The sequence below is a fragment of the Pseudocercospora fijiensis genome, assembly GCF_000340215.1.
Source record: "Pseudocercospora fijiensis CIRAD86 unplaced genomic scaffold MYCFIscaffold_8, whole genome shotgun sequence".
Classification (NCBI taxonomy): Eukaryota; Fungi; Ascomycota; class Dothideomycetes; order Mycosphaerellales; family Mycosphaerellaceae; genus Pseudocercospora; species Pseudocercospora fijiensis.
In genome coordinates, this window is record NW_006921539.1 from 1308420 (window position 1) to 1328989 (window position 20570).

At 53.1% G+C, this 20570-nt stretch overlaps 8 protein-coding genes across 8 annotated transcripts; 2 read left to right on the forward strand and 6 right to left on the reverse strand.

The window, feature by feature from the left end:
• Positions 1-183: 183 nt before the first annotated feature.
• On the reverse strand, positions 184-1337 carry MYCFIDRAFT_167160 (uncharacterized protein). Its single transcript, XM_007931850.1, has 2 exons — positions 1191-1337; positions 184-1133 (listed from the first exon to the last, which is right to left on the reverse strand). The coding sequence occupies exons 1-2, from the start codon at positions 1250-1252 to the stop codon at positions 335-337; spliced, it is 861 nt and encodes a 286-aa protein (XP_007930041.1). The 5' UTR covers positions 1253-1337; the 3' UTR covers positions 184-334.
• A 339-nt stretch (positions 1338-1676) lies between these two features.
• On the reverse strand, positions 1677-2603 carry MYCFIDRAFT_79614 (uncharacterized protein; the record flags this gene model as incomplete). The annotated part of the gene is made up of 3 exons (XM_007931851.1): positions 1677-1898; positions 2146-2150; positions 2171-2603. The coding sequence occupies 3 exons, from the start codon at positions 2601-2603 to the stop codon at positions 1677-1679; spliced, it is 660 nt and encodes a 219-aa protein (XP_007930042.1).
• Positions 2604-2885: 282 nt separating this feature from the next.
• Positions 2886-7170, reverse strand: MYCFIDRAFT_199095 (uncharacterized protein; the record flags this gene model as incomplete). The annotated part of the gene is made up of 5 exons (XM_007931852.1): positions 2886-2931; positions 2987-3155; positions 3357-4964; positions 5568-5849; positions 6033-7170. The coding sequence occupies 5 exons, from the start codon at positions 7168-7170 to the stop codon at positions 2886-2888; spliced, it is 3243 nt and encodes a 1080-aa protein (XP_007930043.1).
• Positions 7171-7386: 216 nt separating this feature from the next.
• MYCFIDRAFT_156582 (uncharacterized protein) lies at positions 7387-8906 on the forward strand (the record flags this gene model as incomplete). Its single annotated transcript, XM_007931853.1, has 3 exons — positions 7387-7769; positions 7830-8634; positions 8695-8906. The coding sequence occupies exons 1-3, from the start codon at positions 7506-7508 to the stop codon at positions 8904-8906; spliced, it is 1281 nt and encodes a 426-aa protein (XP_007930044.1). The 5' UTR covers positions 7387-7505.
• A 998-nt stretch (positions 8907-9904) lies between these two features.
• MYCFIDRAFT_71925 (uncharacterized protein) lies at positions 9905-11957 on the reverse strand. Its single transcript, XM_007931615.1, has 2 exons — positions 11609-11957; positions 9905-11555 (listed from the first exon to the last, which is right to left on the reverse strand). Exons 1-2 carry the CDS (start codon positions 11881-11883, stop codon positions 10007-10009), a joined length of 1824 nt encoding a protein of 607 aa, XP_007929806.1. The 5' UTR covers positions 11884-11957; the 3' UTR covers positions 9905-10006.
• A 1524-nt stretch (positions 11958-13481) lies between these two features.
• On the reverse strand, positions 13482-15890 carry MYCFIDRAFT_142855 (uncharacterized protein; the record flags this gene model as incomplete). Its single annotated transcript, XM_007931854.1, has 2 exons — positions 13482-13723; positions 13799-15890. Coding segments are annotated over 2 exons (2334 nt in total), but the record flags the coding sequence as incomplete, so codon positions are not given.
• Positions 15891-17154: 1264 nt separating this feature from the next.
• Positions 17155-17721, forward strand: MYCFIDRAFT_63967 (uncharacterized protein; the record flags this gene model as incomplete). Its single annotated transcript, XM_007931595.1, has 2 exons — positions 17155-17468; positions 17526-17721. The coding sequence occupies 2 exons, from the start codon at positions 17155-17157 to the stop codon at positions 17719-17721; spliced, it is 510 nt and encodes a 169-aa protein (XP_007929786.1).
• On the reverse strand, positions 17703-18939 carry MYCFIDRAFT_57691 (uncharacterized protein; the record flags this gene model as incomplete). Its single annotated transcript, XM_007931553.1, has 3 exons — positions 17703-18275; positions 18327-18744; positions 18792-18939. 3 exons carry the CDS (start codon positions 18937-18939, stop codon positions 17762-17764), a joined length of 1080 nt encoding a protein of 359 aa, XP_007929744.1. The 3' UTR covers positions 17703-17761.
• Between the last annotated feature and the right edge of the window lie 1631 nt (positions 18940-20570).

Consider the following 20570-nt stretch of genomic DNA (forward strand, 5'->3'; position numbering starts at 1 on the left):
AGGTAGCAGAGACGTCACAAGGCACGTACCTCATAAGGAGCAGGCATACATACTTATAAGCAAATGGTCGATGGAGCCCGGTCACCTCATGGCAGCCACGCTTGATGCAACGATATGCAGCAAAGTTCGTCTCGCGCCATCGACCAACAAGTGCATGAGCATAGGATGTTGGGATGTCGTGATCGGTGCCAAGAATTCGTTATGCGAGCTGGCATGTGCCCCGTCGACAAACACCTTCATACACACTCCTAATGCCGATTGCTCGGCACAACAACGCCACATGCGCCGCGCTGAAATACATGTACACATCTTGCTGAGATTGCAAAAGCTCTTTTCAGTCCCTCTTGCCAATGCCAATGCCATATCCATACCCATTGGCCCCGGATATACCATATCCACCGAGCCCACTCCCAAGCCCACTCCCAAGACCACTCCCGAACCCACCTCTTTCCATACCTCCCAATCTATCCTTGCCATGACTCTTCAGCCTCCTCGGCAGCTCCACGCCTCTAAAGTATGCCAAACATATCGCCGCACTGGCTCCCGCAGAGATCAGACAATAAACCATCGTACTGAACGTCAAATGCCCTCCAACGCCCTGCCATCCACTCGGCAGAAGCGTATTAGGATACCACCGGACACTGAACTGCAAAGGCAGCGAATCCCCAATCACAATCCTCAAAGGCGGATCCCGACTTATAGAATACGCAATCGCCGCCGCAATCGTCCCCGGCTCCACGCTCTTCGGCACCGCATGCACCAACACATTCATATGCGTCGCAACATGCAAATGACTCAGCTGCAACGTGCCGGCCAAAGCAATAATCAAAGGCGTATAAATCTCACTCAAACTCCCCTGTCCATCGGTATTGTCTTTCGTCCCTTTCTCAAAATCCTCTTTCAAAACCGAAGAAGGCAAAGGTTTTGTCGGAATTCTACAGGTGAGGGGTGCATCGTTGTGCACGTAGAATTCTAGGAGGTGGAAGAATGGGTCGTCGATGAAGTCGATCGTGCAGTTTATGTCCTTTTCGACGCCGAAGATGAGTTCGAGAGGGCGGCCGGTTTCGTTGCAGGTGAAGGCGGGGATGTAGGAGAGTTGGCCTGAAGCGTCGGTGATGTGTTCGCCTGTGTCGCTGGGAGGGAAGTAATGTTAGTTGGGATGCGTCCCTTGCTTGGGAGTGGCAGCGTACATGGTTCTGTTCAGACATGTGACGGGTATGCGCTCGCCGACTTTGTACCCGCGTTCTGCCATCAATGGCTTCTGTTCGCCCGCTGCTGCTGCGGCCAGCGCGGTGTAGAAGGCGAGAGTCAGCCGGAGAATGAGAGTTAGGCGGGAGGATGGCGCCATTGGGGTAGAGGATTACTATGTACAGAGGAACATGAAGTGTATGTAGAGCTGTTTCGACTAAGAACAGTTGGCGGCTTTCTTGCATAATACGCATGCGGTGTTTTCAGGGGTCTCAAGATTCGGAGCTGAGTCCGTTTCGGAATGACCTTGCTGGCCTGGCCTGGCCTGGCTTCACCTTTCACACCGCAGCTCATCTTGTGTCCATTTCCTCGCATTGTATTTTTGGTGCCACCAGTATCACCTCCCCGGAATCTAGGCTCGCAATGTGAGATGGGTGTCACAGAATCTGATCCATCTGTGGAAACGCCGCATCGATATTCTATCGGCATCACAAATCCATCCACGCGTCCTCTTTTGTAATGACCACACTACCATTGCCCTCGGCCGCCCGTCTGCGCAATTCTGCTGCCACCCGTAGTCCATGGGCCATTTCGGCTTCCTGAGCTTCATCCACCAGATTCGGGACGTCGCGCTTCCACTCGTCACGTTTGAAGGCATTCGGCCAGCCGTAGTCTTCGACCAGGAGGTGATGCAGGCGTCGGAATGGCTGCTAGTGGGAAGTCAGCAGGCACAGAACATTTTGGAATCTCTGAAACTCGCCTTCGCATTGGGTCCGATGGACTCGAGCCCGCCGCTCATTCCTCCAATCAGATAGCCGGCCTCATACTTGTTCAGCATGTCGTGCAAGTACGTAGGCGCGTGCTCGGTGGGTAAATCGAGATACGTATCAGGCGGATACATCGCGCCATCCATTTCGCGAACCGTGTCTGGAGACGCGGGTCAGCAAATGAGAACACAGTGATGCGCGGGCCAGACACTCACTATCGGCGACATCCAAAAGTAGCGTGCAGTCATCGCGACCTCTTGCCCGAAAGAGCACCATGACTGATGGACGTGCATTCGCCATGTTTAGCCGATATGGTGGCTGATAATATTCCGCCTTGTCGATATCGCGGCTCATCGCAAGGTGATCGGGGTCGCGATAATCTACGGCGTACATCAATGGCAGGATCTGATTCTGCTCGTGCATCCTCATGATTGGAAGCTTCTGCATGAGAGAGACTACGCGCATGTCGATTCTGGCATCGTCTTGCAGTGAGGAAAAGTCGAGCGCGTGGCCTTCCGCGGGAGCCCACAGTACGTCCGATTCTTCGATACCACCGATCTGGATGAGCGCCTTATACAGCGCGGTGACAAGGCTCAAGATCGTGGTCTCGTCATATTCGCTATCTCTTGGCGCCAGCGCGTTCTCCATTGTGGTATGGCTTTGTCAGTGGATCGTTGCGGAACCGAATTGCGCAAGCCAGGTTACAATAATTGGGAGTTGCACCAAGAACGCACATGCAAGCGGCGTGAGACAGACTTCACTTTAAAATGGCCAAGGTGACGTCATGCCGTTTTATTTACGACATGCTCTCCTCCCTATGCTACCAGGAATTCCGTTATCTGCAGTACCTAGCGGCCCTCGACCAGGAAGAGATCCCATTTCGATTTGTCGCTGATGGATTGACCTCCCTGATAGCCATTTACTCAACGTTTATGCAGCGGTCTCAACAGGCAGAGGTACGTGTGAATCGCTTGGTCTGTACTTCACCGTCAGAAATGATTGTGCTGAAGTGCAGTCATGGTCTGACTTACCCAACGCAGACCACATCTCCTTCTAGCATAACTGTTGGGCTGAGAAAGCGATTCCAACCGAGGAACTGGACCATGGTGAAGTTGGTATATGAATCAACGAACGCTGTGAAGGGCACCGCATCGCCTGTATGCACTGCGACTGGGCACTTCGGGGGTGCACAAACGCGCCCTGCAGTCAGCCAATAGCAGTATTGGCCTGGATTAAGCGATTGAAGGGCTGCAGTCGGCACCGCGATCGTAGTAGTAATTGAGAGAGACCGGCTTTGAATCATACGTGGATCTGCCCAATGTGCTCCGATGACGCTGACTACCTATGCCATTCCTCGACAGGTGCGCACCCAGCTTTAATCCTTGCGGAAGAAATACTCACATCCCGCCTTCGCCAAAGCACAGCAAATCCTCGTCCTCGGCTCCGCACTCTTGTAGCTGATCAGGTCTCCATACCATGAGCGAGTGATCTCGTTGACAAAGAACCTGTGACCGTCGGCGGCGGACGATATTCCAATGTCCAAGCGTACACCCACTTCAAGTGACTCGAACATGCTTTCGCCTCTTGCAGAAGAACAATCATGGATGAGCACAACTTCGCCATGGTCGACCTTGCGTGACTTCCGGGGTTGAGTCGATTCGCCATTGAGTGAGCGCTTCTGCTTCTCACCTGGGTGATCTGGCGATACGTTCTCCTTGTCGTCAATTTCCCGAAATGAATCGTCTTGGGTCGTCGGAGCGTGCCTGTTATCGTTCGCGGGGAGCGCATCATACTTCCTCAACTGCTCAAACACCCAGAGACTGTACTGTTCGAGGTCGCGATATGTCTTGGCGCCACAGTGCTCCAGATCCAGCAGCTCGTCAGGAACGCGACTCATGGCGCTGACAATGGGGTTCGTCATGTCTTTCCTGGGCTTGGTGTGGAATGCCTCGAAGACATGCCCTTTCCGGCCGTGAAGACCATCAGCAGACGGTAGCGTGGCGAGGATGACGCGGAACTCGCCGAAGTTGATGAGTGAGTCGATGTTCTGCTGATGGAACCATCGAGGGGAGTGCTTCCGCGCATCGGATGCATCTTTTCCAGAGACCGGCGGAAGTGTGGTAGCCATAGAATTGTCTCTCAACAGTCCAATATACTCTGCTTTGGCGCGTGGATTGGCAACATCACTCGTGTCGACGCCACGCTGCTCGCACGCGACCTTCAGCTCTGCAAGCGATTTCTTGTTGTAATTTGTTGTGAGCGCAGCACGCTCTCCGTTCGCAGCGCATGGGTCATGAGATGCGCGGCAGGGCAGACATGTGTAGATGTCCTGCTTGGGTTCGAGCTTGACATGTGTCGATGTTGATGAGTGTGTTCTCTTCATAACGAATGGTTCCTTGAGTGTGCACTCCAATGTTTTCGTGCATGTCTGCGGCCGGAACTTGTATTCAGGCGATACACTTGCGTTGGCGATATGGTCGAGCGCCTTAATGTCTCCAAGCTTCCGCTCGCTCTCTTGTAGATCGCGAATATTGGGAAAGCATCTAACGCGCTTCGCGTTTGCTGCCAGATTTCCCAGCTCTTGCAGAAGACGATAGACTATTTGCGTCACACCCATGTCCGGCTCGGTCGTCCAGCAGAAGTAGATCAGAGTTCGATCCGATATATCGTCATTCGAGGCCACGTCTTTCTTCAACAATGTGGTGATCAACTTGTGCCAAGTCCAATACTCCGCCTCACAGCCCGACAGTCGCGCGATCTCCGAGAAGATTACAACGGACTGGTGAACTTCTCGGTGTGCGCTATGTTTCGAGTCGAAGAGCCATTTGTCTCCTAAATCTTTCGCAAGGCTTTGAAGTCGTTCGGGTTGAAAACAAGGTGGGATGTGCGTATTGTCTCGAATGTCCTCGTTTCCCACTGGGACAAGGCTGCCGCTCAAGATGTTTGAGTCAGGGCCTGGGAGACCGCTGTCGTCGCCAACCCAGATGAGTCTAGTCGGGCGCCACGAGTCTGCCATAACGTATTAGTGTTACGAGGCGATGGTTGGAGTTCGAGTCTTGGCAGAGGTTACACTCGAGGTTCCCACCAATTCTTTGGGCGGGGCTATCTTTCACAAGCGCAAGTGAATGACATCCGAGCCCAGCATGTACTATTGCTGCATTGCAGATAGTACTATACTGCACTGCTGTCTACGTTGATTGCGCGACAGGTGCGACACAATGCTGCAAGTCGTGCAATCTAAGACACAAAGACATGCTCTTGTTTGAGAGACCGCGACAAATCACCGGTCATCAGCCTGGCTTTGTCTAAGCATCAAAAGAACCAAATCGCTCTGAGCTCATAGATCTTCTTCGAATGATCAACCATTGAATGGTCCAGTAACTCGAATAGGTCCCAGACCTGAGGCACAGGAGGTGTCATCGCCCACAAAGCTCATGTCGAAGTATGAGATTTTGTCACTGCTCTTCACCGCTTCGGAAATCCGAGCACGAACTGTGCATTACCGCTCCGACTAGCATGTCGTTTGCAGAACGTGTATCATGACCGTCGGAACCAAATGACCTCTTCAAATCGTCCCGTCAAAGTCGTCAGAACCATAAGAGATCTCCGAACCGTCAGTAGTGTGTCCGGCATCTGACTCCTTGACTCTGCTGGGTGGTTCATAGTCATCAAGATCTTCTGGAAACATGCCATCACGCTCCAACCAGTCATCGTCCAGCTCACCTCCACGCAAAAGCTGGTTCTCAAAGGCGTCCCGCTCGCCATTGATGACCGTTCCTTCATCTGCGAAGTCCATTCCATCGTTGAAGCCATCGCTGAAATAACTGCGAAGCTTGACCTTTCGCAGCTTGGAGAGCTTGCCACCAACGCGACCGAAGACACCTTCCCAGGCCCCTTCAGAGAGTTGCAGGTTACTTAAAGAGAGGCGCCTGAGTGAATCTTTGTGGCGAAGCAGGAGGTCAATCAGATAGTCTTCGGTCGCTGCAAACTCGCTCAAGCCCAATTCTCGAAGTTTTGGCCACGTTGAGGAACCCAGTGCGTCTTCCATTTTTGGATAAGACGCTTGCAGACGCGTACCCCACATGCGGACCTTGAGCACACGTAAGTGTTGAGCAGACGCAAGCCATTTTGCGAGCAGTCCTTTGCGATAGTACACATCTGACTCAATTCTCAAAGCCATTGCATCATTGTCAGGTGGCAATGGCTCATAGATAGAGATGCCAATGCGAAGCTCACGTAGGTTTTGCATCAGATTCTCCATCAAGGGTTTGGTCGGAGCATTATTCCAGGTATGCCTGAAGACACGGTAAGACACATCACCAAGGAAAAGGCGCTGCGGCTGGCGGTTCGCATGATGCAAAGCTTCCACTGCCGTCCAGAACTGATGCACCCCTTGGTCGCGGTAATCGATATCGCCGTATGGGTGCATCATAATGTTCTTGAAAGCCTTGCGTCCCCTGTCTATGTAGCCTGAGGTACCGTGTCCGATGGAGACTGCTACATCGGTAAGCTTCGGGCACGCCGCAAAAAGCTCGGAGAAGCATTGATAGTCGAACCGTTCGTCCACGATGCTCTTCTGATCCGCTATGGTTGTTTTGTATTGTTCGTATGCATCTGCGATGGCTGCTTTACTGTGCTTGCCCTTCTTGCGCTTTTCAAAACGTTTACGCGCACTGTCCAAAGCACGACGTCCTGCTGAACTCTCATATTCTTGATCTACTGGGAGTTCATGGTATATGTTGTATTCATTCCACGGCTTCAGTTCGTCTCGTTCCTTGTCCCATTCGGAAAATGTCAGAGCAGGACCAAAACGATCGGCTTGGAACCAAAATGAATGGGTGCACTTCGCCATCGCAGGTTTCTTAGCAATCTCGAGCAACTCTGCCAAATTGTCTCGCTTGTATACGACATGGATTGAGTCAAGTATATATTCAACGCCAACTTTGGCCAAAGTTTTGCAGGTCATTCGGGCAGCACAGATTGAGGCCTTGTCCAGACAGTCAAAGATAGAGTGGAGTAGCTCCGTTGGAAGGTCGAACAGTGGTATTCCGTGTTGTTCATGCTCTTCATGGGCTTGTCCAGAACGATCTTGGGCATGCCTCTTGATACTGGTCTGTGGTTGTTGTGAGCGAATGCCCGGTGGCTGTGAGGCACGGGCTTTTGCCGCAGTCCATGCTGCATGAGCAGGCGAGATATGAGCGTCTCGTCGGCCCATTTTGAAGAACTTTGTGTACTATCTCAGAGAGAGAGTGTGTGTGTGAGTGAGAAAGTGAGAGAGTGTGTGAGTGAGAGTGTGTAGTAGTGAGAGTGTGAGAGTGAGGAGAACGCGTCGCGTGGGAGCCAATCCTTGTCCGTGCTTACATAATTGCCTAAACCCTGTCTAAACTTTGAACCCTACACGTCTTCCAAAGCTCTTGCAGATGAAAGTACGCGACAAAGAACATTCACCTGAGCGGGTCAAAAGACTTGTGATGGCAGAAGGAGCCGGATACAATCCCTACGACACATGACTTTCGACTCACCTCGATCATTCGCGCGAACCCCTCGAAGATGCCACGCCTCGTCCGCCGCGCGCCGCTTTCTGAGCGCATCAAGGCCTACTTGGATCCCTACGACCTCCTGCTGTGGCTTTCTGAGTACCTCAACGACGATGCATATGAGGAATGGTTGAAGCTCTGGGTGGTGCCGATTGCCTTTGGACTGCATGTCGTGTTCATACTCGCACAAAGCGCAAGCAAGAGTGGTCCCTCAAAACGAGGCGACGATGTCTTCGGAGAAGATGGTAGTGCAGGCAGTGGATGGTTCGCGTGGGTGGTGAGCCTGCTTCAGATACAATTGATGCATCTTGCTGCTTTGCCTCTAACTATGTTTTAGGCTGCACTAATAATGCACTCGATCACCTTAGTCGCCTGCTTGAATGCTCTCTGGACCTTCTTCAAGAAACGCTCATACCGCCTCTTCGAGCAGCCCGTGGACATGCCGCCAGCTACGCCATCTGCAACACGGGTTCGAGTCGATAGCTCTCCACTATCTTCATCGCCTCTCCGCTATCTGCAGCACGTTGTCTCAACTACAACAGCAGCATCGCGGGCATATCCAGATGCGGAGCGTGAAGTCTGGGAGCTAAACATCTGGGCTCCTAATGAGCTTAATTTGACTCTGTTCACCCTCTTCTCTCCTGGACACGTCCTAATATACTACCTACTTCTACCGCCGGCCGCCATGGACCCCAGACCATCTGTGACTGTGGTCACCGCAACCGCATTCAGCGCACTGCTTTCCTTACAACTATGGCTGATGAAGTCATCCTTCGTGCAGCAAGCCAAGGATCAAGCTCTTGTACATGGTGAAGTCATGAACGAGTACGACACCAAATTTGTGCATCCTTTCCTCAACAGGCCTGTGCGTGATGTGGGAGTTCAGACTCGCGGCACAACAACACCACGCGGCAGCAAGATTCGAGAGGTGGATGTGTATACGCCAACTACAATCGTAAAGCGCGCCTTCTCCACGAATCCAAACCCGAACTATGCAATCCAATACGATCCTCATAACCTGTCCGCCTCACGGCCTTCATCTCGACGCGACTCTGGTCAAATTGCAGCACTGGAGAGCTTCGACACACCGCCAAGCGCCTACACCAACGCTCAAACGCAATCTTACTCGCGCCCAAGTACAGGTGTCACGAGTGCAGCAGACTTTTCATCGCCGCTCAAACCACACCACGAGCGTCTAAGAGAGCGGAGTCCCGTGAAAGGAGATGGTGGCAGTCTTGGCGTCTACAGTCATGCAGCAAGTCCTCTGAGAAAGGCTGTCAGCACTAATCAGCTCAGAGCAGGTCGAGAAAATGGTCGCATCTCGAGCCCGCTGAAGCGCATGAGTACACCTGGCTCGGGTTCAGCCGCTGACCAGCTCAATGGCGGGCGGAGGAGAGAGACTGGACGCTATTAGTCATTCATCTAAGACGTCTCCGTCACAGCAGACCTAAACTAAATGCGGAATGCACATGAGATCGGTCCCACGCATAGTGTGGCATGCAGCGCCTTTTCCAGACAGGGAATGCTCTCCAAAGTTTCACTGCCAGAAGAAGTCGGTGCTATCATGACGAAGCGACATCGAGCCGGACTTTGGCTTAGTGAGTAGCTAGATGTTTTTCCGCCCTGGAACCGTTAAACCCGCGCTCCGCCCACTCCATGGCTGTCTTTCCCACCGAATCGAGGACACTCTTGTCCGCACCCTTCGCAAGCAACAATCTTACTGCATCCGCCGGGCTAAATCGAGCAGCATCATGCAAAGGTGTGCCCAATGGCGAATTTCGCCAAAGCTCAAAATTTACGAGGTCTTGTTCGGATTCCAGAGCATTGACGTTGTTCGCACCGTACTCGTCGACAAAGCATCCTGATGACTTCTAGCCTCTTCGACGTTCACCACTTAAAGCATAGCACTCATTCGGGTGACCTCCATGGTCCAGAGCTTGCCGTACGATTTCTGGTAATGCGGACTGTGCCATGATGTCCAGGACTGTTTGGCCGCGCCATGCTCTAGTGGCCAGAGAAGGGGGTTGAGACTTTTTGATCGCCTTGCCAAGACAGAATCAGCGCTCTGTCTTTCTCAGGTTCATGGTACCCCCTTTTGCGCCAATGGAGAAGGAACTTGGTCGTCAACCTCCTCTTCCACGTCGACCATGAAAGCTAACGTCTTTGGAGCGCATCGCATCATACTTAATTGGCACGCGAGGCTACGACTTTTCGAACTTCGCTGATCTTCGTCATCAAGAGCTCGACGGCATCTGGACTGTGTACAAAGGACGGGTGCACCCGGTTCATTTCTTGAAGAGAAATGTGGTCAATGCTAGCAGCATATTGCCCATCTCGTAGAGTCTGCTCTAGACCGGGCCTGTCCAGCGTAGTCGCAAGAAGCACTTCAGGCTCCGTCATTACACATAAAAACGAAAGGATGAACGGGTTTCTTTCGAATATCGTACATGAATTACACCTAGCGACTGACGGCGTTGTAACGAACGCCTTCCCATATACGGCAATGCCTTCCTTCTAAATCACAACACCCTTATTCTGTTTCTTGTCGACTCTATAGTTCTTCCAGACAGCAATGGCAGGAATGCCAAGCACGAGAACGGCAACAGCAGAAATGCAGCTGTAGTACTGTGTCTGACCCCAAGCGTAGTTAACAGCGGTTCGGATGGTAGTGCCAGGAACGAAAAGTTCTTGCGCAAGGTATCCTCCGAGATAGAGTTCTGAGACCTTGCCTTGAAGATCAGCGGGAAGAGCACGTGCGAGGGCGCTGGGGAAGATGTTTCCGTAGATGGAGGTCGAGACGGCTTGACCGATGGCTCCACCCACGCTCGCGGACAGGCCCAGGATGGAAAGCATCATGGGCACACCCTCGCGATCTGCTGCGGCCATCACAGCCATGTCTTGACTAATGACGAGAGTGCCACCGGCGAAAGCGATGAAAATTTGACACATGACCACGTATCCGATGCCGTGCTCGCCGCCTCGGAAGTGGACCATGAGGCCAGAGCCGAGGAACATGAGTGGGAGACCGAAGAAGAGGGCGGTGTACTTGAAACGCTTGGTGGCGTAGACCCAGGCACCGAAGACGACGGACCAGAAGGTCGACCCGACGTTGTAGATTTGTGTCATGTATCCGGCATCGGTCACATCTAGTGCGTAGGTGACTTTGACGTAGTTGTAGAACTGGAGATCCCAGGAGTAGAAGCTGAAAAAGAGGACGGCGGCCAAGACCATTGCGCCGAGCACCGTGCGCTCCTTCAGCAGCTCCCATCGGACGAAGTGAACGCGTGCACCCCACTTTTCCCACGCTGCGAAGACGAAGAAGAGGAGGAATCCGATGACGATCATGGCGATGAAGGTGGCAGAGTCGAAGGCGGCGCGGCCGTAAGTCTGAAGAGAGAATGGCAGGAGGAAGAGCACGAAGGCTGCGATGATCAAAATCGCGCCGATGATGTCGAATTGGTGGAAGTAATGCATGAAAGATTGCCAGGCGGTGCGGTCGCTGGACTCTCGCTTGAAGAGACCCATCTTCTCGGCCTTCTTCTGGTAGTACTTGAAGACGAACGCCAGTGGCAGGAAGACGACGGGTTGAACGATGCAGAAGGTCCCGATGGCCCATCGCCAGGTGGTCATGGCCAAGAACGAGTTGGCTGCACGTGGTCCCGTGAAGGCGGTGCAGATGAAGGGGGTCGAGACGAAACCCCATGCGAAGGCTCGGTTTCGCAGACCAGTGGTATCAGCCACGAAAATGTCGAGGATCAGGTAGAGCGCGTCATAGCCGATCCAGTAAAGGACGTATCCGGCGGCGTAGGCATCTGGGCCATTGGCAGAGGCCAAAATGACCATGCCGAGCAGATAGACGGCCAGGAATGTCACGTAGCCTTCTGTGCGGCCCCAGATGTTCAGGAGCTTGGCGATGGGAAGTTTGAGGACACCACCGATGATTCCCGACAGGATCTGTGCGGTGGTGTATGCGGGGGCATTGGTGAACTTTGAGAAAGCGTTCACGGAGGCATAGCTCATGACGGAGGATTGGAAGGCCAGCATGAAGAAGCACAGCCAGATCCTAATCGAAAGCGTCAGTACATGGGCGCCGGGATTCACTTCGCAACGACTGACCAGGCAAAGGTCGCATAGAGGACAGGCTTGGTCCAGACGAGTGCTGCGGCTTCCGCTTTCTGAACACCCTCTTGAGCGCCTGCTGTGACTTTGTCCGGGTGTTGCTGGATTTCTTTCTCATTGCGAGCCTCCAAACTCAGATTGTCGGAGTCGCTGTCGGAATGAGTGCAGTCCCGGGGGGTCTTCTCGTCGTCGACGACTCCGCGGGATCCAATTGCGGCGTCTGCAGTCACGTTCTCGGTCTTGCGACCACGGATCTGGTTGAAAACGCCCATTTCGGCCCCCAACGCAACGGCGTGTCGTGAAGCGAAGCTTGATCACGATCGAGCTGATGTCGGGAGATAAGATCAGATAATGAAGTGAAGCTTGATCACGATCGAGCTGATGTCGGGAGATAAGATCAGATAATGAAGTGAATGGCGGGCAGCGCGGCGGAGCTTGCAAAACGCCTCTCGCTAGGGAAGGAAGTCTGATGCGTGTGACCTTGCGCTGCCACTGCCACTGCCACCCTTCCCTTCCCAGTGCCCACCCACGCATGCATCGGTGCTCCCGAACAAACGGCGTGAGCGAGTTTGGCGCCAAATTTGATTCTTCGTCGAATGGGATGCCGATGGCGCTCGGTAGTGAGGGATCAGATAAGCATCGTAATCAGATGAGACGGCCCGACGCGGGACTCGCGCCATCTTAGCCGAATCAAGCAACCCGAAGGATGTTGAGCCGCGGAAAAACGGCTTCGAAGACACGCCGAGAGCGGCGACGCGCTGAAGCTTCTACCGCTTTTTTTTCGCTTGTTTGCCACCTCACCTCACTTGTCTTCCGTTTCGCAGTACAGCCGAGGCACGAATGAGTTATACCCCGCCTTCAACACTCTCATACGGTATACTTCATCTTGATCATACCCAGTGGAAGCTACATCAACTTTCAGCAAGCGCGGCTAGCTCCTCATGTCGACACATCATTCATCATCGCTCTCATCTATGACCCGTCTCTTCCGAACTTTCGCAACAGCCTGAACCTCCTGCAGCTCATCGCCGCTCGAGTCATCTGCCTCCAATCCCAGCACTTCATCATCGCTTGCACTCTCTCGAATCTCTTCGACGTCGCTCCGAGAATTTTCCTTCCCCGCCGCTTTCTTCTGGAGTCGACCTCCCTTCCGCCGATGAGCAGCAATGATAGCTTGCGTGCCAGGCTGACTCGAGCTTGCAATCTGCAGCTCATCGCTTTTTTCGATGAAAGCCTGATCCTCGCTGTCGGCTTCTTCTTCCTCATCTTCGCCACTGGTATCTCGCGAGCCAAGATCGATGCCCTGCGTACCAATCCGCATGTTTTCGGGAGTAGGCTCTGGTTCGGAAGATGAGCCCTCGCCGGCAGCGGAGCCATATGAATGCGCGCGTTGAATCGCTTGCTTCTTTCTGGGCCTACCTCTAGCTTTGGGCTTGGCTGCTGCAGGAGGAGGCCGAGTCGATGACTCAGCTTCGACGTCGGAGTCGTGGGTAATCGCTGCAGTGGCAATTGTCTTCTTTGGCCGACCTCGAGGCTTCTTTGGTGGCGGCGCCTTGCTGCGGCCTCCACTCTCACTACCTGAACTTATGATCTCCGGATGTGGCCGTGGAGCCTTTTGTGGTGCTTTCGCAGAAGCAACTCTTGCAGGGGGAGGTTGGCGCTCCTGAGGTAGAGGTCGACGTCTCGTCGCGGAAATGATGGACTTCAGGCCAGTCGCAGGCACATCTACCTGTGGACTGACCAGACGAACTCGCGCGGGGCCGGCATCTTCTATGTCACTGAAATGAATATTTGCTTCGAGGCCATGGCACTTCTCAGTGCTCATCTCATGCACAGCTGCCATGCTTTTTTCCACCGTTAAAGCCGACTTTCCATGACGCACATGTTTACTTGCCCCTAGATTACGCAGTCTGGCCGGAAATCGCTCAATATCAGGACCACGTACGACACCATCGATGTCACTGGATGTGACTTTAGCATACCGCTGCTCGAGCTCTTGCTGCTGCGCTGCAGTCAATAACACATCTTCGAGTGGCGGCAGCGTTGCAATATCTGGTGGTGGTGGTTCCGGCGTGAATGATGCCTTTCGAAACACCGGCTTTGACTTCGTCGCTGCTTTCACAGCCGTGGATATTTTCCGTCGCTTCGGTCCAGCATCTTCCTCACTGTCAGCTTCTGCATCGCTACCAAGCCTGGACGCCTTCGTAAAGCCAGTGCGAACGCCGTCTGGCATGTGAAACTTCTTCGGAGGTCGCTTCGTCTTGCCCTTGCCACGCCCATTCCGCTTCTTCTCGTTGAGATCCACCGGCTGACTGTTTTCCACTGGAATCTCAACAGGCCTTTGGTCCGCGACAGGTTTGATCTCTTTCGGCAGGATGCGCGGACTCTGGTCATCTCGGTACGAATACTTCGTGGCATCAGCAATACTCTTCTGAATGTAGGCATAATTGTCTTGTGCTTTCTCGTAGTCCTTCTCCTCCTTACCCTTCATGAGAAGCAAGCACACTCGTCCAAGGCGCTTGCGACCAGTACGACCGATACGCTGTAACATGCGAATCGGCGAGGAAGAAGCGTCGTAGCAGACAATCAGGTCTACAGTACCAATGTCCAGACCTTCCTCCCCGATAGAGGTAGCGATGAGAGTATTAAACTTGCCAGATTTGAAGTCTTGAATGACCTCGTTCTGCTTCTTCTGGTTCATGCCTTCCTGACCTTTGGAGGCTGCTTGTCCAACGAAGACTTGCGGCCGGATCATAGGCTCGTTACGCTTCAAGACCCGACAAATGTCTTCAGTGCTGTCTCTATAGCTGGCAAAGACCATGACGCGAGTAGCGCTCGGAGGCACGTCACTGCCCTGCCTGCCTTCTCCTGCGTCCAAGAAATGGTTGAGGACGATCTCTCTGAGATACTCCAATTTAGGATGCCCAATGAACTCTGGATTGTTTGTCCACGTTCGAATGGTGCTCATCATCTTGCTGAAGTTCTCGTCATGAGCAATATTAGCAGCTGTCTTCCCTTTACTTTCGCCGCTTTCGACCTGGCGTTGGAAAGCCAGGACGCCGGAATAGAATGGTCCGATTCCGTGATGTTTGAGAAGACTAATGCTGTGCGCAAGACTTGACAGAACCGTGAATGCAGCATTCATCATGCCTTTGATGGGCATTGGCGCTTTCCGGCCAGCATCCGAGCTCATCCATTTCTGACGTGCATTGGTCAAGCCATAAGCAGTCAGAGCCATTGGATCTCTTGAGTAGTATGCATTCTGGCTGCAGAGCTTCTCGACGACAGGCTTCAGTACTTTGGAAAACAGGTCCATGATACGTTGCTGCTCTTCACTGAAGTCGAAGATTTCAGTCTCGGTGTGCTTCTCGTGCGTATACTCGCGGATGTCCAAGGACTGCTCAGTACGTAGCTCCACTCGTGCAATACCAAGGTTGTCGATAACTGCTTGAACGGCCTCAACTGTAGAGCCAGGAGTCGCGGTCAGCGCGAGCACGCGGAAGCTGTTATTGAAGCGTCTCATGAATTGAACGACTTCAGTGTAAGCATATCCACCAGTCGCTTTATGAGCCTCGTCGACGACCAGGAGCACCAGTCTCTTCGGGTCACAGATGCCAGTCCGCAAGTCATTGATCACCGTCTGAGGCGTCATGAAGAAGACGCGCTTCTCTAGCCATTCCTCAGCTCGGCTCGCAGGCGCGGTCTCGCCGGTCATGAGTACAGTGTCTCGTTTCGGAATGCCCACAATACCGTAGCATGCTTCCATTTGCTGAGCTATGAGCGGTTTCGTTGGCGCCATAAACACAATCTGGGCGTGTGTTGTCCATCGATAGTAGTTCAGCATGACCGTGGCAGCAATGAACGTCTTTCCAAGACCAGTCGGAAGTGCCACGAGAGTGTTGTGGAAGAGGCTTCGCGATACTATGTTGTATTGGTAATCTCGTGTACTGCCAAGATTGGTCGGGTACACCCAGGTGATCATTGCCTTTTCGTCCAGCTTGTGGTGGGTTGGGGGCTCATCGCGATTTGCAAGTGGCCAGGCATGTCTCTTCTTGGCCGCTTGCGACGCAGAGAGATCTTGTGTAGCAGGCTGACCAAAGATTGTCATCTGCTTGAGACCGTTCTGCGGAGCTCGCAATCCAGGCGCGCGAACAGCTTGCGACTGTGTGATCTGAGAAGAAATCTCAATGACATGGTCCTTTCTCGGAGACTTTTCTGGCGACGAAGAGGAAAAGGCATCTTCTGGCAGATCTGCCAGGTCCTGCGTCGCGTCGAACATCTGCTGGGTGCCAGTACTAACGTGCGCCTTCGCATATTTTCGTCGAGCGTCCACATCCTCCTCTGCCTGCAGTCGACGGGCGAGGGTTTCATCGTCTTCTTCTCGGACATTCCGTCCAGGGAGGGCTTGAAAATAGCTATTGATGCCCTTGTTCGACTGAGCTGCCACGACTCCTTTGCCGTTGACGACACCGTTCATATCCTTCGGAAAGGTCGGTGGAGGCTGGACAGGTGGGCGTTTCCAGACGGCTCCTCGAAACGCCGCAGGGTTCTCGTCCAAGCCGTGCTGAGTCTGAGTGAAGATCATGTCTGGGAACTTGCCGCCATTTTCAGGAACATGAATCTTGAACCTGGAATTCCTACTATTGTCCTCTACGGGTCCAAGTTCGCCGGGAAAGTAGTTGTAATCCTCGATTTCCCCAGAAGGGATTGGATCGATGCCATGCTGAATCGCTTGAGATGGCGGTGTTGGTGGAGGTGCCGTGCTCTGGAACTGTGTAGAGACTTTGGGCGGGCTATGAGCCTCTTCGTCCGTCTCTGACCATTCGAACTCATCGGAACTATGCTCATCGAGCGGTGCACGAGCTCGACGCGAAAGTCGCCGCTTCTTGGTCGGTCTCGGAGATGCGCGAAATGCACCTTGCTGTGATGCCTCGACGTGCGTGGCAACTGCCAAGAACTCGGTGTCATCGTCGTCCAGTCCAAAGTCGTCGTCGCTGTGAGGCATGGCGACTCAATGCCAGCATAAGCATGTCGTCGATCTCCTACTTCTCGATGGAAAGTGGCGATGAGACTGTACTGAATCCACGCTGGCCGACGCGCTTGGACGCGACTGCACTTCGGCTTGTCTTCGGCAGTCGCGCTCTCAGACACCCGAGACCGAGCTCTTCCTCTCCCTCACGCTACCAAATGCCTGTGCTTGAGCATGGTGTCCATCAACTTCGAACGCGACGCGTCTTCCTACGCCCAGCACATCAACGTGCTCAGTTTCTTGCCTCTCCTGTGAGTCTTCAACCGATGCTCACATCAGCGGCTTTGGCTTCGAGGCCAGACGAACACTCAAACGAGGTGCTTTGGTCGAACGGAGGATACAAGTGCGGAGCAGCTTGGTCTAGAGCCGCCATGATGAGCTACGTCAATTCGCCTTCGGCATGCAGTGCCTCGAGTTACTTCTTGCATTGTCTCTCAGTCTGATACTTGTGTAATTCCGTTCTTTCTGAACCCCCCTCGCAGCCACAGCCAGATCCCTCTCCACAACAGCAACCATGCCTAAAGGACCCACCGGCGATCCGAAACAGCACCACGAGTCCAAGTTCAGCGAGAAGCTGCTTGGCTCTTGCCTATGTGGTAGCATCACCGTCACGATCAACGACAGCGAGCTATTCACCAAGAAGAGAGGACATCTATGCCATTGTGCCAATTGCAGAAAGGTTGCGGGCTCATACGTCGCAAGCAACTTGTTGATCGAGGCCGAGAAGGTTCAGATAGAAGATCGGGACGGCACTTTGAAGGTCTATGAGGATTATGAGACACTCAGCGGCAATGCTGTGTACAGATCCTTTTGTGGAAAGGACGGAAAGTGAGTCGATCACGCGACTGGTGTGAAGTGAACAGGAAGCTAATATGGCTCGGATAGTCCGGTGAAGTCTGAGACAGCCCTATATCCCGGCAAGGTCGTGCTGAAGATGGGCATGTTCCCACGAATCCCGCAGCCTGAGGCGGAAGGGTTTGGTCTGCACAAGCACGCGTGGCAAGGAGAACATGAAGGCATTGATACGTATGAGATCAAGTGGGCAGGCCCCGAGAAGAAGTTGATGTCGAAAAACTCTTGAGTAGAGAGGTATGTAGCCTGAAAAGGAGGGAATCGCTGGTCTAGACTAGTACGCCATTGTCTTCCTTCTCAGTATCCAGAGACTCCAACGGCTTGTTCAAGCCGACTCTCTCCATCGTGGAGATGATTTCATGAGTTCCAGAGCCATTGACGCGGCTCACAGAGTTCTTGCGGTCGGTGTCAACGACAAGTCGAATCAGGTCAGGTCGCATGTAATGACCACCAAAGTCATTCAGCGCCTTGCTGAGATGCGTCTCATCGAGATCAATGTCGACTACCACCAGACCCTCGAAGTCCTCAGTGGGACGCTCGATCAGGCTCTGACCATCTGGGCCATAGATACGAGTATTGCCGTTGTAGATGTGGTTGTCTTCTGGCGTCTTGCCTGCTGGATTTTGCAGCTTGACGCCTTCGGCTGATATCATTTGAAATGGGGCGAGAGTGAAGCTGCCGGTCTCGATGGCGTAGGCTGGAGTGACGATGTCGGAATTGGCGTCGCTGATGTTAGTGTATGGGTCTGGGTGTTTGAGAGTGGTAGCGTGTGGATAGAGAGGCCTGTCAACAATGTCAGTATGTCCGGATGTTGATGTAGGCCATGGTACAAACCAAGCGGCAACGTGGACCTGCTCGCCGAGCGAGACGGCATATGCCTTGAGGAAGGGATTCATGTTCTCCCAGCAGTTCAAGTGGCCGATACGGCCGATCGAGGTATCGACCACCATCGAGGTAGTGTCGCCTGTACCGTCACCAAACACGAGACGTTCGACATGAGTAGCACGAATCTTGCGACGATGATTGATGACATTGCCAGTCGGATCAATCATCACCTGGCTGATGTACAGGCTGTTCAAGTCAAGCTCAGAGTATCCAAGCGAGACGAAGACTGAGTTCTTCTTGGCTGCTTCACGGATGCGTTGCATCTCAGGAGAGCCTGACTCCAAGCTGTTCTCGCGGTACTTTTTCAAAAGTGGAAGGCTCTCCTGGTACGAGACTCTCCACATCCAGTATGGGTAGCCCGGAATCCCTTGCACCGATCAGTCATCGATCATGTCCCCGAGTACAATGACATACAAAGCTCCGGGAAGGCAATGAGCTTGCACCCGGCCTTTCCAGCTTCGTTAATCCAATGAATCGTCTTCTGAACTGAGAGCTCGAGGTTGAGCCAGCCAGGCTCGGCATTGACCGCTGCGGCCTTGTACTTGCGGATTGAGGCAACCATGGTCGTTAGAAAGGGCTTGAGAGTGTCAGAAGGATTGTTGTTCGTGTCGGGTCTATGTGAGCTTAATGAGCTGCTTTCTTCGAAGACCAAGCTGCCTTAATATATGTCTTTCTTACCACCTCGTCTGTGGCATTGGAATTATTCATGGTGAAACCTGCCACCTCAGACATTTTCGTACAATCGACACGATGCCGCATCGGGAAGCTTGTTCATCAATCAAACATCTTCAGGCAAGCAATCTACTTAGGGTACGTTCATGGGCATTCTGCATATGCTCAGACCTGCTCTTGCACCCCTGTTAGGGCAGTCTCCTTCAGCACCGACGCTTCGGGTCTGTGACGCTGAATAAGCCGACCATGCATTCTTGTTCAACAGTCCACATCATCCGCTCATGTCCGCAATACGACAATCAGACCACAGCTCGGATTGCACCGGAGTGTACTGGCAGCATTGCGCAAGAGTGTCGTGTTGGGCTGTCTCTATGGTCCCGGCGCTCAAGGAGTATTGCTTTCTGTACAGAACGGTGGCAAGCTTTCCAGATCTACAAGTCGAGATCCAATTTCTACAGACCTAATGGCTCTGCAGTGTTGATATCTTTACTGACCTTGCAATCTTGAGCCGACACGCTTTGCAGATCTGGTCGGATCAATCGAAGCCAAGCGGGCCAAAAGAGTTGTGTCATCGAGGACACAATCAAATGCTGTGGTAGACTCGCATATCTGACAGGCCCCGATGGGCTCATGGCTTGCGATCATTATATTATATGTTTCATCGTCGGTTTGTCCCTCGAGCCCAACTCTCCCTCCACCACCTTCGGTTCGAGCTATTGTAGCTGCACTCGGTCCTGAGCGATGTTCGTGGTAATTCAGTGGTCTGCTGTCTTCCTGACCGTTCATGCGCTCGCGACATTCCGTCAGGGTATCGTAAGAGTGAGCATCGCATCAAGCGTGGGAAGAAGGGAAGGGAAGGGAAAGGAAAGGAAGCAATCACGCAACAAGGATCTTGACCTTGCCAAGGCGCTTATCGATAAACACTCTAGCCTTGTCTACGCTACCACTCAAAACAGTCACCTTCATTTCAACATCGCCACGGACTTCGCAGCTGCTGATGGACATACACGCCTATTGAACTCGTTCCATCAAAAGAAGCGGGCCTGATATCCCGCCATGACACTTGGCGGGTGCTGGTCACATTGGCACATGCGCCCTCAAAGATGGACCGACATCACGTAGCGTCATCGGACCCTCTGTTTTCTCTTCAAAACAAGGCGAGGCAGGAGCTCCAGCTTGGCAAAGGGCATTGTCCGCCACAACGATTGCAAGCACCTTGCTTCACCTCAAGACATGACGCAAATCGTAACAAACACATCAGAGCGCTTTACGCAAGACTGGACCCGCGTGACGTGCTCTGCTTAACGACATCTCGAAGCGCTGGAGCCGCGTGCGCACGGCCCATTGGCCACGCAGAGCTCTCTGCCGTCCGACCGTCATACGCTCGTGTATCTTCGCAGAGGGATCAGCCAAAACACGCAAGAGCTGCTTGATGCCATGGCCAAGTTCCACCCAGAGTTGGCTGAAGGTGGTCCCATTCATACCAGCCAAGGGTAAGAACAGCCACGTTCCTGCTGCCAT